Source organism: Contarinia nasturtii, unplaced genomic scaffold, assembly GCF_009176525.2.
Source record: "Contarinia nasturtii isolate CC-2019 unplaced genomic scaffold, AAFC_CNas_1.1 Cnas_scaffold_1699, whole genome shotgun sequence".
NCBI classification, from domain to species: Eukaryota; Metazoa; Arthropoda; class Insecta; order Diptera; family Cecidomyiidae; genus Contarinia; species Contarinia nasturtii.
Genome location: NW_022199032.1, coordinates 3,874,068 through 3,890,586, shown reverse-complemented (window position 1 = coordinate 3,890,586; position 16,519 = coordinate 3,874,068). Strand labels below are relative to the sequence as shown.

The following is a 16,519-nucleotide window of genomic DNA, read 5'->3' as shown; positions in this document are numbered from 1 at the left end:
AAGATCTTAGAATATGATGTTCACATATCTTTTTTTCATTCAGTTAGAATTTTTTTTCGTTGATACAGAAACGAAAAAAAGTTGTTCAAGAATAAAACTGGTTACCGTAAAGATAATAAACTGGATAAAATTGATTCTGAAATTTGAAAAAAAAAAAAAATAAATAAAAATAAAACAAAAAGAAATCGAATATTTGTTGATGGTTTTAGACACCAACACACGGATATAATGCTTGTATGGTTTTTGATTTTAGTAATGTACTATTTATGGCTTATCGCTTAGTAAAGAGTTCTAGAGTTTGTATTTTCATCTCTCGATTGTTTATTGTATTATTTAATAATTAGATTTACTTTTTTTGTGTCCAATGAACAAAATATCGCATTGGTTTCATTTGTTCTTCATATTTCTAAATCTAAATTTTCTGTTGTGAGCAAATGTACTTATAAAGCTGTATAAATTGGAATTTCATTTAGATCAATTTTATTTTGAGTCAAGTAAATTGCAGTGAATACCGTCAGATAGTTAAAGCCGCATAAATACGGTGTGTTTATCAGATAAATTCTGGGAGATTTGATTTTGGGAGAGATTTATTGAGTTGTCAATCAATGCAGGTTCTGCGTTGGAGATAACTTAATAAATGTTTAAAAAAAAAATCTGCCAAAAATCTGATAAATCGATCTAAAGATATTTTCTGGCAAATTAACTTGACCGTGTCGAGTATACAAGTTCTATAGAAAATTGTTTCAATTGAAAAGAAAATATTTCAATTACAAAAATGGATAATTTTTAAATCTTTTATTTGTTGCGTGTTTTGGCTTTGTTTTGCATATACGAAGCTTATTACATTTTTTTATTGACCCGATTATGATTTGAAATTTAGCTAAAAAAACATACATATAAATTCGATTGAATCAAAATCGATTCAAAGTCTTTTTTTGTCACTTAATATCAATGGAAATAAACTAAAAACGTTTTTATCTAAAGCTAAATATTGTGAAGATTTTCAGAGGTTTAAAAAAAACGATAAACGTTTCAGTAGATGACGTGCTTTTGGCTTCTTATTTTCTTTCTTCAATGAGCAAATTCTTATTTGTGAAGTTTTGTGTGGTGTGAGTCGGCTATATGTTTGGGAGAATCAGAGAAAAATTGAGAAAAAATGTCTCTGTCAAAAATTGATGGAGCTGGATCTGTGGCATCATCTTAACGAATATATTTCGAGCAACATTTAGAAAATCACATAGCTCTACTGAACATTTTATTATATATGTTCAAACTGAACAAATGACAGCAAATTATATATGACAAATCTTATTAATTTATTTTTTAAATTGAAATTTACGTATTTTAAATATTACATATGTATTTTATAAATTTCTATGTATTTGTTTTTTTTTTTTTTTTATTTTTTAAATTCAAGTGCCAAATAAGATGGAAAAAAGCACACCAAAAAAATGGCATCTTTCTGTTTGACCTTATTTGCACTTAATCAGCCTTTAATTCTAATACAATGAAATTATAAAAACATACTAATAATTTGATGAATTCACTCCGTACAGCTCTTTATTCAATAGAACATTATAATTTTAGATTTTCACGACCAGGTTTTGCGCGCTGTCTCTCTCATCTTCTCGCCCATTCTCTTACTCAAATCCGACTCAAATCCGACTCAATTCGATTGAAATTGCCAATCTTTCATCTATCGGGTTGCATGCACTCAATACTCCGGCTATTTTATCTCGCTTCAAATCTGATTTCATTATGAAAATTATATAAAAATATATATATATAGTTTTGAATTCGGGGGCGTAACACATTAAGCCTTAAATGTTAATGGTGCCAGTGTTGTGGTGTATTCATCGGTGAAAACTCATCTAGGAAAAAATAACGCATTTTTGCCAAAAACAAAGTGTGTATTTTATGTTTTTCCATCTTTTTTTTCTTTCCTTCTCAATCCAAGTTCATTTAGATCGTGTACATTTGAGCTTGAGCAAGATATTTTGCTCTTATTCAGAGGGGTGGTGAATATACTATTTATGTCTAATTTGATTCTCATTTAAACCTATTCTCTTAAATTTTAATACATACAATTTTTGTTTTGTTTTTTTAGTTATGCAATTCAAATTGTAAAACACAAATAGTATTATGAATTTTTCTTGTTAATATTTTGTATAGTTCTCTACGTATAGAAACCTTGGTAGTATAATTCGACAAACTGGAATCGCAATCTAATTGAAACACATGCACGTCATCCCTTAATCGATCACACATTAATGTGGCAAAGAAATTGTTTTCCTTTTTTTTTCATTCCGTTTTCTCTTTTGCTTATACACGAAAGTCATTTTGGAGCAAAAAAAAATCAGTTATTTCATTTGGTTTTTCATTGGCAGAAAATTTAGTCCTCAGATGGAGCGCCTGGATAATAATATGGCGGTGGGCGTTCATATTCTGACGCTGGCGGCGCAATTGGTGGATTTTGATATCTTGGCGGTCCACCATTCCAGTGCCTATTTCAATGGAAAAAAATTTTAGTACATTTTATCGAATGAAAAAAAAATATTAAATTGAAAAAAAAAAAAAAATATTTACTTTGGAGCCATATCACTGTATCGTGCTTCGCGTGAACCGCTGCCACTGTGATGCTCGTGATGTGGTGAACCGGAGTCTTCATAGTATTCGGCACGACGATCTCGTGATGAAACGCGACGATCATTTTTTCGTCGCTTGTTCTTCGGCCCACTACTTGTATAATTAAAAAAAAATGAAAGAAAATTTAAAGCTTTAATTTATCGGATGCAATTTGATTGGCAATTGTGCATCGTCAACGCTAAATTATATATATATATTTTAAGCTTATATTTTTTTTGATCTTTTGATGTCTCACATTCAATTACAAAGTTACAAAACATATTGATATACGTAAAAAAAATAATTAATCAAAATCGTGCACAGCCAAAAATTAATATATATTTCTCTCTCGCATTTATCGTTAAACTTTTTTTTCGATTTTTATTTCAGTGTATATATCAAAAATTCAATCCAAAATCAAACTTAAAACAAAAATTTCTTAATCGAACTTTGGATATATATGACGCATTGAACTAGTTGACTGTATTTTTTTTTTCACGAATATGTGCTCTTATTCACTCAATATACTTACTTTGCTAATGGTATATTATCCCTCTCCGAGTATGCATCATACAAATACTCTCTGTAAAAATTCAATTAAAAAAGCAAATTTTTGAAACCGCAAACAAAATATGATTTGACGACAAAACAAAGATAAAAAAAAAACAAAATATATGTATCACGATTGAATAAGACTGATAAATTAATGATTAACTTAGTTGGTGTTGTTGTTGATTAAAACAAACAAAAAAAATAAATAAACCATAAAGTCGATCTAACTGTTCCAATTGTGCTTAACTCTCTATTTAGTAAATGTCGCATCCCGAATAATAAAAAGAACCAACAAAAAACTGATGGAAAAATGTAAGGAGAGACTAAAAAAAGACGAACTAAAATCGACTGCAAACAAAATAAAACGGATGAGGATGGATAAAATTAAGAGTGTGAATAGCATTCCGTTTACTAATCAACTGTTCGGTTTTAATATGTTTCGTTTATTGCATGTTTGTTTGTGTATTTTTTTCATGTTTTTCATCAATGGATTGGTTTAGTGATTTTACAATGTCTATTGCTTACAGACTAAAAAAAAATTCGATTTGTATGATGCAAGACGATTGTGATTATATGTGTGAAGATAATTAACAGAGGATGATATGTTTGATGATGTGTGTGTGTATCCCATTTGGCGTTTGTGTGTCAAAGTTCGATTTTAAACAATATACATATATGACTTTCTACTTATTACAACTACATTTTGTGTGTATGTATGTTTTACATTGTACTTTCTTGCGAATCGCATTTTTTTTTTGATTTCAAACTAATTCGCAGACCATGTTCGTAGAAATGACCAATAATTGAAAGTTTCGTACTTGAAGTCCGAACACCCAAAGGATCCAGCCCGAATCCCACCCGGTGCGGAATTTTTCCGGTCGAGCGTTTGGGTCGGAGTTCTGTGGCAATCTCTTCTTGAAAGTTATATCCAGTGTTTGTGTTGCTTAGAAGCTCAGAAATTTTAAATAGTAAAATGTTTGATCAATAGTTTACCCATTTTATATTGAATACTCAGAAATTCAGAATCTCAGCTGGTTAGTACATTTGACTGAACAATTTGAGTATGCGTTACTGAAATTGTCCAGCCAAATGTGCTCAACTGATATTCACATCTCAATGACTGCAGTCATCATGATGGCCAAAGGTCATGGTCTTAGTGGTTAAGACAAAGTTTGTCTTGATTTTGCTTATAAGCGAATTGAATCTTTTGGTTTGAAGTTAGCCAAAGAAAACTTTCGCAGAATTGGCCATTGCATGAAACAGCAAAATGCAGTTTCATTCAAACGAACAAAAACAAAACGGTCTACGAAAACGAGCGGTCATACAGTGATTATAGCCGGTATGTATGTGTATGTGTTTATGTGTTTTGTGTGCGTATGTGAGCATTTTAAGGTGAAAATGATTTTTTTTTTATCTTGATTCTAGGTTAAGTCAATTAATATTGGCAGTTTCGATCATTTAATTTATTAGCTTCTCAAAGGCACATTGTCTCCGATAGAATAAGAAAGATTTTTAAAAGATCACTGAATCTTTACTCTCCCATCTAACCATTTAATTTTTTATGAATAATTATACGAAGCTGCCTTTTGAACTATTTGCAATTAGTGTAAGTGTTATGTGTCTTCTTAAAATGAACGAAAAAAAATAATCTTTTCACCTTATTTCTTCACAGATACACTGCATGTAAAACAAATGAAAAAAAAAACATAACATTTGTTATCATTTAAAATTGAGTATACAATCAAATAGCTTACAAAACAAAAACAATCTATGAGCAATTTATAAAAGGCACTCAAAATACACGAGCACTGAAATATAGGTCGTTTAATTTAGCATATATATAAAAACAACTTGCATGCAAAATATGGCCACATACATTCATTGTTATTATGAATATAAAAACAAACAAACGAAAACAAACGAAAAAAAATTGGCAGAAATCATATTTTGAAACCATATTTTTTATATAGCTATTTAAATTTTTTAAGAACAATCTACTTGACTTTCGCTCGTCACGTTTTTCTTTCTTTTCTTTTGTCATTTCAAAAACAATAATCGATATGTTCAACAATTTATATTGTTGAATACTTACGCTTCAACCAATGGACCGGGATACGGATCAGATTTTTGATATAAACTAGATAACTTTAAACTAAATACTATTGCCGGCAAAAATAGAAGAATGCACGTTATAATTCCGGCCCATAATCCATTCTGCAATTGAAAATTGGTGTTGAAAAAATAAATAAATAGAAATTTAGAGTAATTTAACAATTGAAACTTACTAATGGATTAACAATACGATTGCAACCAGCCACAACAATTGATTTGTAAACATTTGCCAATGGGCCGCAACGTCCAAGTTCATTTTCGGTTTGGTTCACCACGAGATTCAAATATGTATTGATTTCTTCTTCGAAACTAGTGACCAGTTCATTTGCAACCTATCGCCCAAAGATAAAATTCCGTTTGATTAAAGAAAACTGTAGACTTTTTGATAGTGCACATTGGATGTGTTATTGGCTATCATCGCTTACCTTTTGTACAAATTCCGTTCCTTCTTTGTTAATGAAATCTTGAGCGAATTTAATTTCACGGATGAAATCATCGAGAGCCACTTTGAATGAGCTACGATTGAATTTGAGATTTTCTTCGAGACGTCGTGTTAGTGTGAGCATTTCTTTTGTTTGATCAGCCATCGGAGTGACCAAGTGCTCTTGATACGTACGTAAATGCAATGCTTGATTCTTGAGAATTGTTCGAATATCACTATATTCAGAATTGGACGAGATTTTTGTGGCCGTATCAATGAGTTTCTGTGCAATTGTGTTGAGATTATGCTTGGTGATTTCCTCGTTCAACTATTTGAGTGCGTGAAAAAAAAAAACACAATTTATTTCGTTATTTGCTTTTGAAAATTATATTATGGCGTTCACTTACGTTATCGGTAAATTTATCAATATCGAAATCTTTAAGACCAGATTGAGCAAGTCGTACAATGGCTTCATCCACATGTATTTCAATGCTCGGTACTTCAACACTTTGAACAAGCTTTTGCAGTTGTGATTTGATCTCAAATCGATCCGGATACGTTAATATTTCGTAGATATCAAAATAGTTTCGCAAATTAAGCACCTGCAAACGAAATTCAAGAGAATTCATTTATTTTTGTTTCAATCTAGCAATTTTAAAATGAAAATTCTTACTTTATAGATGGAATTATTGCGATGGCACGAATCAATCACTTTTGATATTCTCAACGGCTCGATCTCGGGTGAACGAATTTTCATCCGCTGTCCATTGGCATAAATGACTGTATTCAAATCAATCACCGGATCAATGTACTGAGTGAATACATTATCACTTCGATTACTGTGGAATGGTGAACAAAATATTAAATTTTAAATTTGTACAACGGCACAAAACCACTTACCTTAATGGCACGCAAGCACCTCGATGCAAAACTAGACCGCTGAGGAAAAGCACAAGACCAACCGCCAATAGAACGGATGTTGTCAAAAATATAACCGTAACGCCGCTGATGATTAAACAATAAGAAAAAAAAAATTATTTCAAATGACTTGCAAGTCGAAATACTTGATTTTTCTTATGATAACTTACAGGATTAAAAATCGTGCGCCGGCACCTTTATTGCAGCAATCATCACCATATCCATCTGGTCGTTTGCCACAGATACCACAAAGCAATCCGCAAACGATGCACATCAATACAAGCAATAGAATGGAGCATACTCCAAGCAATGCATAGTACACATAAATGTAATATTCTTTGATAAAAACATCGGCCGTATTGAAATGTTGTTTCGTTTGTCCTGTTGCATCTGAGATGCGGGCCAATGTCCGTTGAATTTCCGATGAAATGTTTCGCATGGCTGTGCCGGTTTTCCGAATTGAATTTGTCACTTGTGGAATGTTTGCATAAATCGTGCGATTGATATCATCACGAAGATTTTCCAGCGTATGTTGACTGCGACGAATTGAATCGATTGTGTGCCCTGAGTTCAATTCGTGAACACTAGCAATCATCTCGCTTACATCCGGCAACTATAGTTTTTGTTGTGATTGAAAATGAAAACAAGCAAAAAAGAGAGAGACAAATCATTTCAAAATTGCATCCACGCAAATCGAAAATTTGAAGAAAAAAAAAAACGGCATTCTCAAATTGGTAATAAAAGTGTTAACTGTTTTGGATGATCAAACGAATGAAATAAAAATAAGTGTATATTTTGTTGTCATGAAATCAATGAGACGGAATGAATTTGAATTCACAACGATTACAAAATTAAATAAAAAAATAACTGAAAACAGAAGAAGCAGAATAAGATGAAGAGATGAAAACAAAATCATGATAAAAACATTGAGTTAATTACGTCAAGAAATGAAAAATGAAGCAAACAAATTTAAGGGAAAAATTAATTGATAAAAGAATATCCGCTGGACGCAGATTTTAAAAGTTCGTGCATCAAAATTTAAAAATAGAAAATGAAAAAGGCAAGCGCTATAAATTGAAACGTAAACACAAAATGTTAATAAACATTAATAAATAAGTATACGATTTTAATATCAGGCAAAGCAACAATGAATTACTGTTTTTTCTTTGTCACGAAAGAGAAACCTACCCGTGGAAAATATCGGTCTAACATCTTTGTGTCACACAATTAAAATTACAACCAAGTATGAATACGAAAAAAAGAGTAATACATTGAATGTTAATCACAATTAATCATGAATCGATTGATGAAAATGAATTATGTGTATGATATGAAGAAAAAAATATATATTTATATGTATATAATTTGTTGAATGAAAATGTTGTTGTCGGTAGAGGGCAGTTATTTGCATTATTTAAATAACTGTTAGTTTATTGTAGTATTCATTATGGCGAACAAAACGCCGCATAATAATGTGAATACGGGCCACCACACGGTTAATCGCAATCTTTTGTGAAAGATTTCGGTATTATAAATATTCTCATCGCCAAGTTTGTAGCTATCAACATCAGAAATCTATGCTTGTGTATTTTTTCTTTGAAAAAAAAAATTGTTTTTTTTTTTTAATGAAACATTTTCATTGATTAATTACCTGATCGTAATCAATGCCATTCACATCCAGTTTTCCGATTTCATACTGTTCGAGAACTTCTTGACAAGCCTTAACTCTCTGACATTTTGTTAATGCTAACAGCAATTCACGTTTTACGCCTCGCAAACCTGTTTGACAACAACAAATAGCACAGACACACCATTTATGTGTGTTTTTTTAGGCATTACTTCATTGTTTCCATTTGAAATATATATATATATGCATGGAATATTTAAATGAATTTCTATACCGTCGCTCAATTGACTTGCATTCACTCGCAAACCGCCCGTTATTTCCTTCATACGATGCAGATCTTGCTCAATTTGCGGTAATGTTTCAACAAAAGTAGCTAGCTGAGTTAATGACACCGCCTTCGATTTCTCTTTCAATTGCTTGATCACCACTTCGGCCGTATCTGTGCAAGAGAGTGAATACAAAAATGAAAAAAAAATCATCACAACAATTGAATGCGGGAATTTGAAAATTTATTATTGCCCCAATAAAAATGAAAAAAAAATGCGGCATTTTATGGGCACCAAAATAAGGAGCATTCTTAATTGCAAAGCAAACATATTGATCCATCAAACAATACAAAAGACATTAAATCAACAATCAAAAACACATCGTAACATACACGCTTATAAAAAAATCGTCTTCAAACACTTACCCATTAGCATAAGCTCCAAATGATCAGTAAGTTCATCGTAATTTTTCACCAGAATGTGATTCGATTGGAGTGATGTGGATCGTAGAAATTCCTGTGTATCCGACACACCATATCGTGCTGTTGTTGTTGCATTCTCGATACCTTGTTGTAATAAATAGTTTGTGGCGAACGCAACGATTACACTGAAACTGAAATGGCATCAACAAGAACACCATGTTTTGTTGAGGTGAGAATAAAAAAAAGAAACGATTCAAATTTGATTGGCCGTGAGATCATTTTTCATTGTTTATTTCATTCGTTGGTAAAAATCAAGATGGTTAATGTATACTTACACCAATCCAGTTGCAACGACGATCAAAAAGAAGCCAAGGAAAATACGACGGCACGTATCGTGTTTTTTATCAAATGGCTGGGAACGTCCACCACATGCTCCAGCGCATCGACAACAACAAACGCATAATCTACAATTACAACACCAATTCAATTCAAGATTTCATCGATCGATTCAAAATGATTCATTGGAAATGAATTGAGTGTGAAACTCACCCGACGATTGGCATTAATACGATGATCAAAGCGGCAACAAATACCACCAGCAAAATCGCCCAATAATGCTTCACCAAATCGATCCATTGATTTTCACGTACTTTCGGTCCAAGCGTTGCATTCATATTCAACACTTCAACATAGCCTATATGAAAGGAAAAAAACATGTCACACCATCAAAAAGCGCATAAATTTCATGTTGGGAAAGAAAACAAACAATGAGCCAACATCAATTTACATTGCGATCACATAATCAAAATCAAAATATCCACTTTACGATATGCATTAGTCATATTAGTATTGCCATCGGGTTTAATAGCGCCCACATAACCAATTCATTTATCATTCTTACATTTGACGCGTGAAAAAAACGACGATTGAAAGAAAGAATCTCATCAGCAGTGAAAGAAGAAGAAAAAAACAGCATCACATTTGAACAAAAGAAGAAGAAAAAAAATGGTGACGTTGAGAAATCGCAACCAAGAACAACGACCATAGTTTGCATAGAAAATTGGTTGAAAATTTATATTGTTTCCAATGAAAAAAAAAATCCGAGATTCATATAATTCATGTATTATTCAATATATTTCAACCATGAAATCTTCTGCACAATGAAACCAATTCGTTTATATTACAAAATTACGATGAAATATGTTCAAAACTGAAACATATTTCTTTCTCTTCTTATTTCATTTCGAATTGTAATTTCGGTTGTGCTTCGATTGTTCGATTTTTGTAGTACAATACGATTTGTATGTTTTGGCCATTTCGATGTAATACATATTTCACTTATTTCGCTGAGTCAGATTTACGGAAGCGTATTTTGTTGTGCGTGACATATGCAAAAGGGGTTCTTTGTTCGTTTGATTTTTAACGCCAAATCACCTCATTAAAATTATACAAGAATGAAAATGGTGTGCACAATTTTTCATTTTTTTTTTTGTTTCTCGAAATGTTCCGAGGCCGCCGTTTGTTTTATCAAATAAAAATCGATGTTGCTGCGCATGCAATCGCAACCAGAGGGAGAATGAAAAAAAAAATGACTGAAATGCGGCAATCGGTTTTCTTTTAGCTATTGACTCAAGAAAAAAAGCATTGGCAATAAAGTAAAACATCTAATTTGATTACATTCAGAGTACACGTTTCTCAAACACAGTCCATGTTAATGCATTTTTTTTTGTTCAGTGTCTGCTTTGTTCAAGAATTCAAAACGCGTTCGTGCACACCAAACGATATGGATCGCTTTGTAATCAGGCAGAAAGAAAAACGAAAAGAAAAAAAAAACAATTTAACAATTGCTTACCATCTGGAATGGGTTTTTTTCCCAAGAAAAAGTCCAAAATCAGGGTTGTGATATTGTACAATGGTTCCATTCCCTTAGGATTAGTCATGGCGGTGCTGTTATATTTGACTTTTTCATTCCATATCGAAAAGTTTGCATCGCGAAATTGAATGATGCGTGTGTTTGCTGGTGAATTTGTGTCGGCGGCTGTATTAACGGTTTGTGCTGTTGATAACAGTGGTCCAATTAGCACCACACCGATGCACATGATGTGCAACGGGACCATTTTCATTTGTTTGTATGCCATTTTTTATTTGAATTCGATTGTTTTTCCTTCAAATAATTATCTCTTCCTGTTTCCTCCTTTGTATTTAAATTGAGATCTGCAAATGAATGAACGAAAGAAAGAAAGAAAATATATATGAAAAAAAATGTTGAATTACATATTACTTTAAGTGAAATTGAACAATTCTCGGGCGGGTAGACAGAAAATATTTTCGAATGTAATTTTTCTTGAGTTTTTGGTCGAGTGGTCGTCATCGGATGGTATAATGCATAAAAAAAATTTGTGCGCATAGAACGAATTGAAAGAAGAAAACGATTATTGGGGGGGTCATCAACCTGGCATGAAAGAGTGTGACTACTACCGTCTTAATTTACATGTGTATACATATTTATCGAGCTTTATGAACATCAAGAATTGTCGTATTCATCATATACATGAGCTATTGTCGCACAAAGTCTTACAAATTTTCATTCTTTGTCTCATATGGCAAGTTCGTTCGTCTTTGCATTTGAATAGTTTACGAGTACAGAATGTCTAAAAATCACGCAACCAACCGGCAGCTATTTTGTGTATACAATGTAACTTAATTTGATTTCGTGCTTTGAACTGCGAACAACGGAATTAAAGCATGATAATTAAAACTTACACATCCCAAAAAAAAATTTATAATAGCACAAAAAACGCACATTCTATAGGCCATTCTGGATACATACAGTTCATTGTCTCTGCGCTATTTGTTTTGAATTGATAAAGCCCGTTGTTGACGAAATGACGTGAATCGGACACCGGTTTTTTTTTTCGTTTGTTGCTGTTGCTTTTGGCTTGAAAACTGTTATAGTGCAAGCATTTCATTTACAAAAATTACCTCCATAAATTCATAATCATTATGATATATTAACGTAATTATAACATGCATTTAACGAATAAAACGGTAGCCATAAATATTTGTTGAGAGATTCATCAGCGACTGGCTCATTGTTTACATATTCATTTCGACTGAAACCATATGGATTTGCAACATTGCGATGATTCATCATTTGTTTGTGTTTACATTTGATTTATGCATGTTTGAAATTAAATTTCTAGCTAATCCTTTCCGTTTGTACGCTGATTTCGATTTCATTTTCAATCAAGTTTATCCAATTGATGTTCATTAAGCGATCATAATTCAATCATCTCAGCTTTTAGCTTGGCTGTTTTAATTGTAAAAAAGAAACAGTTGCTGCATCGATTTACGCAAACACAATCTCTCTCTCTCTCTCTCTAATCGAAGGAAATATAAAGTACGAGCTAATGTCACTTTCATCTTTTTTCAAATGAAATAGAAATTTAAGCTCAAGACGTTGTCATTGCTCATTAGCCAAAGGTATAAATTGTGTAAAATTTTTTTTCCACCACGATTTAGTTTGCCGTCTGCCAGATATATGTCAAGTTGGCTTAAGTTGTATCAACCGAATGCGGATGCTGAATGTAAACGGGGCCAAACAGTGTATACAATGGATGACATTGTTTGAAATTTCGTCGATGCGTATATGTACAAATTCTTGATTGAGTTGAAATTCAATGCGTAAAAAAGTATGACTTGGTGATTTTATTGTTGTTTTGATGAAATATTAAAATTTCATCAACGAGAAAAAAAGATCAGTCAATGGAAAGGCCGTACGTGAAATCGATTTAAAAAAAAAAACAGCAACAAAGACGTAAGTGCCAATGAAGGAATCTTATAGAGCACATTTATAACTGCCCATTCACTTTTAACTTTGCTTCTCTCTCACCTTCTCTCTATTCAAGTTAATTCGGTTTTTGTTGGCACTTTCTTTCAAGTGAAATCGCCAGACACCATCTAAGTGATTTACTTTCTTGGATAATGTCATCGAATCGTCACGTTCATTTAAATTAGAAGCGAACAACCGAACAAGAAAAAGTACATAAATGCGATCGAGTTTCTAATGCCAACATTTGAAGAAGTTTGTAATTACTTTGGCAACAATGTCAGTGCTGCAGGTATGTAACTCCCGACTTTATATTCGAATGAGCATATTGGAATTGGTAGCAATTTTTTTTGGCAATGTCATTGGCAACATATCGTATGAAATATGATACAAACAATTGCCAAAAGCATTCTTTTAAAATGATATCATAAATCTTTTGAGTGACAATATAAATTGTTGAGCATGTATCGTATCCGTTTATGGCACATTTTTGATAATTTCTTGGACTTGAAGAATGCAGTCAGTAAGTTTAAGTTTTATGTTATGAATATTCATTTTGCTACCGCATCCGAGAACTTTCATACCATTTACTGGTACTGTCATTTGAATCGATTCGGCGTTGAAAGCCGTTCGTAGCTTTCAGAGCACACTGTGTTTCGCTTGAATTAAAATAAAATGGTTGAATTTTTAATGGTCAGGTTCACCTCTTTCTTCATGATATGCCCTATGAACGATTACGTTCCATTATATGTGTTGGTTTTTTGTTTGTGAATACATCTCCCCCACTTTGATTGTCATTAATCACGTTTAGAATCTGTTTTTTTAATGTATTGTATTTAGAACGCTCAAAAACAGTATTCGGTGCCGAACGTATTTTTTTTTACGTGTGGTTGGCTTTTAATAGAGAATTCGGACGCCGAAAAAAACCGACTATGTGTTCAATTCAATGATTTTCGACAAACTGCAAAAGTCGTTTAATTGAAACAGAGGAAATTTCTATTTATGCGTGGCCAAAAACGTGCGGATTAAACTCTGTCCAAATTTAGAACATGTAAATAGTGTGTGAATCGCGTTGAAATATTGTACCGCAGTTTATGAATTTGAGTTTCTACGTGAGCAGCAATTCAATTGTATGCAGTATAAAATGCCTCGAGCACTCACACATTACGACCGCGCATTGAAAAACATTTTTTTAGGCATATGAATGAATTTCGAACGAGATAGTGACTGTGATTTTATTGTATTTGCGCTGATTGCACTATTCACCCAGATCGAGTAACAAAGCGAGTTATTTTGTGTAAGTGCGGCAAGCAAACGTTTCATTTCGTCTAATGTTAATGGCATACATTTTGGTTCATTTATAAACTAATGCGTGTGTTTGTCTTTTTTTTCGTCGATGTTGCTGTTGTTTCACATGCGTTTGTTTGTTTTTATTCTCAAGCAATTTTACGTATTATAGAAAATAATTCACATAATTGCGCCAACAGAAATATAAATACTGGTGAGCAAAGGAATCAGAAGAAAGGTAAATGTCTCACTCATACACATGAGAATGCAATAATTTAGTTGTCATTTAACTGGAATTTCAGCGAAGGCAAAAAGAAACAACACATTTTTAAGGTGTCTATCATAAAGCCAAGCCAAACCATTTGTCATCGCAGTGTTGCGGAGCGTCAAAGAATGAATGATGATTGCTTAGTTTATAATTAATTTACTGCAATCAAGTTATTTTTGTAGCGAAAATTAGACAAAGACCTATGTGGGTCGAATGGCATCCACTCAGACCCACAAACTCTCTTCAAACACACAAAGCGTCAATTGCTCTTAATTCGGAAAATGGCATTTTCATAATATTATTTTTTTTTTTGCTGTGTATCCTCTCTTTCTTTCTGTATAAACGTTGAATGGCTTGGCACTCTCGCACTTTGTCGATAATAAATAGAGAGAAATAACAACAACAAAAAAAACGTTTTACCAAAAGTGGCACAAACTACCGTTAACTTAACGATCAAAATTTTTTGCTTGCTCTTATTCTGGGCGGCTTTGCTACAACAGCAACTACACACCATACCACATCCACACAGATTTTGTTTTCTTTTTTTTCGTTAATTTCATTATTTTTTCAATGAGTTATGCAATGCCGTTTACAGGCGCGATTAAAAATACCAACAACAAAAAATGGTACAAAGAAAAAATCTTGGCATGGAGTTTTCATGCCAACACAAAATGCTTTTGGTAAATGGCATCCTTTCATTCGCCTATCATGGCATTTCTTTCAATCAGAAAACGACCGTTGTTGTTGTTGCTGCTGCTGCTGCTGCACTATACAGTTCCAAATGGATGCAGTGACCTGATTAAGCGACATGATGCGGCAACACAGTTTCAATCCTCCTTAATTTAATAACTACGTCCCAGTTTTTGATGTTGTTGTTTTTGTAATTCGTAATAAATTCCTCGATTCAAATATGTATGATACATTTTTTTCGTGAAAATTAAATTAATCGCAACTAATTACTAAGACACTTTACTGATATATTGCAACATAATTAATAAAATTCACATTGGGTATTATGTTAATATTTTCCAATTTTCTGTTGTTATGCATTTAAAAAAAAACCGGTAATGTTCACTGGTTCAATGTCAGCCGTCTTGAATTGGTATTCGAAAAAAAAACTGTATCAAAGTTTTATATACAAAAAAAGACACATGAACGAAACCAAAAGAAGACGAACAACATACGAATGTGCGAAAAAAAAGCGAAGCCAGAAAAAGAAACGAATGTATATCGCAGCAGTTGCATATACAAAATAAAAATTGCGAGAGTTGTTTTTTTGGTGGCAAAAATGTGCGCACACATTTTCTACTTGGTAGAGCATGCACTTGAATTTTTGCGCTAACATCTTGAATATGTATGTATAATTACCGTGTGAAAAAAATGCATTTTTATGTCCATTTAATGCGTATTATTGAATATACAATGAAGATTTTTTGTGTACGGTTGAACTTCATGTTCAAATGTAATGAAATACCATGAAATCGACGTACATTTTCGCGATCGTTAGACAAATCACCGAAACAAAATACAATTTAAATGGTCACACACATTTTCGATCGAATTTTAGGTGCGAATGTTTTTCTTTCCGTATAGTTCAACGTTCACATTTGGTATAGTTTATGGTTTCCTTTTAATATATTTATATCAAAGATCAAATTTCAGTTGAAACATCACTCAAGAAGGTCACTTAAGGTAAACTTAGTAGTCACCTCTTTAATTTTGTTCGAATGACCAAACCAACACAATAAAGATAAGAAGCAAAAATTGTACACAAGAGTAATGGGTTTCTAAACATTCAGATGGAATAAATTACGACTAAATGAGGTAATCTGTACATAAAAATCAAATGTTTTTGTATACATATGTACCAAATGCTAAAAAAAAAATAATGTTATTGCAATCAAATCGCAATTCAAATACAAATCGAAACACATGCGAATTGATGATTTTCAATTCAATAATTTCGATTTCATATGGTTCTTTTCCGCTTTATACAAGTCAAAATTGAGCTCACAACTAGCGATAATTCACAAATGTCCAAATAGAAATCGAACTGAAACATTGTATTTAACCATTGGCAAAATGTCTAGCATAGGAAAAAAAAGTGTTGTAGTGAAATCAGTTCTATGGATAGTGTTCACCAAATGCTCTTACATGCCCATAAAATTTGAATTTATTGCTTTGATTTTGGT

General features: G+C 32.4%; 1 protein-coding gene across 5 annotated transcripts in view; it reads right to left on the bottom strand.

The window, feature by feature from the left end:
• Positions 1-185: 185 nt before the first annotated feature.
• Positions 186-16,519, bottom strand: part of LOC116346805 (prominin-like protein) — a 29,279-nt gene continuing 12,945 nt past the window's right edge. For 2 of the 5 annotated variants that reach the window (XM_031777021.1, XM_031777023.1), the window contains exons 2-18: positions 10,796-11,157; positions 9,493-9,637; positions 9,279-9,407; positions 8,947-9,134; positions 8,530-8,694; positions 8,280-8,407; positions 7,817-7,840; positions 6,799-7,241; positions 6,611-6,715; positions 6,384-6,549; positions 6,118-6,312; positions 5,715-6,038; positions 5,463-5,621; positions 5,270-5,391; positions 3,158-3,208; positions 2,587-2,739; positions 186-2,504 (exon numbers count right to left, since the gene is read on the bottom strand). In XM_031777021.1, coding sequence (XP_031632881.1) covers positions 2,393-2,504; positions 2,587-2,739; positions 3,158-3,208; positions 5,270-5,391; positions 5,463-5,621; positions 5,715-6,038; positions 6,118-6,312; positions 6,384-6,549; positions 6,611-6,715; positions 6,799-7,241; positions 7,817-7,840; positions 8,280-8,407; positions 8,530-8,694; positions 8,947-9,134; positions 9,279-9,407; positions 9,493-9,637; positions 10,796-11,081 — 2,895 coding nt within the window. In that variant the 5' untranslated portion in view covers positions 11,082-11,157 and the 3' untranslated portion in view covers positions 186-2,392. The remainder of the gene's footprint in view (positions 2,505-2,586; positions 2,740-3,157; positions 3,209-5,269; positions 5,392-5,462; positions 5,622-5,714; positions 6,039-6,117; positions 6,313-6,383; positions 6,550-6,610; positions 6,716-6,798; positions 7,242-7,816; positions 7,841-8,279; positions 8,408-8,529; positions 8,695-8,946; positions 9,135-9,278; positions 9,408-9,492; positions 9,638-10,795; positions 11,158-16,519) is intronic. The other 3 variants (XM_031777024.1, XM_031777026.1, XM_031777025.1) reach the window with 3 other exon arrangements.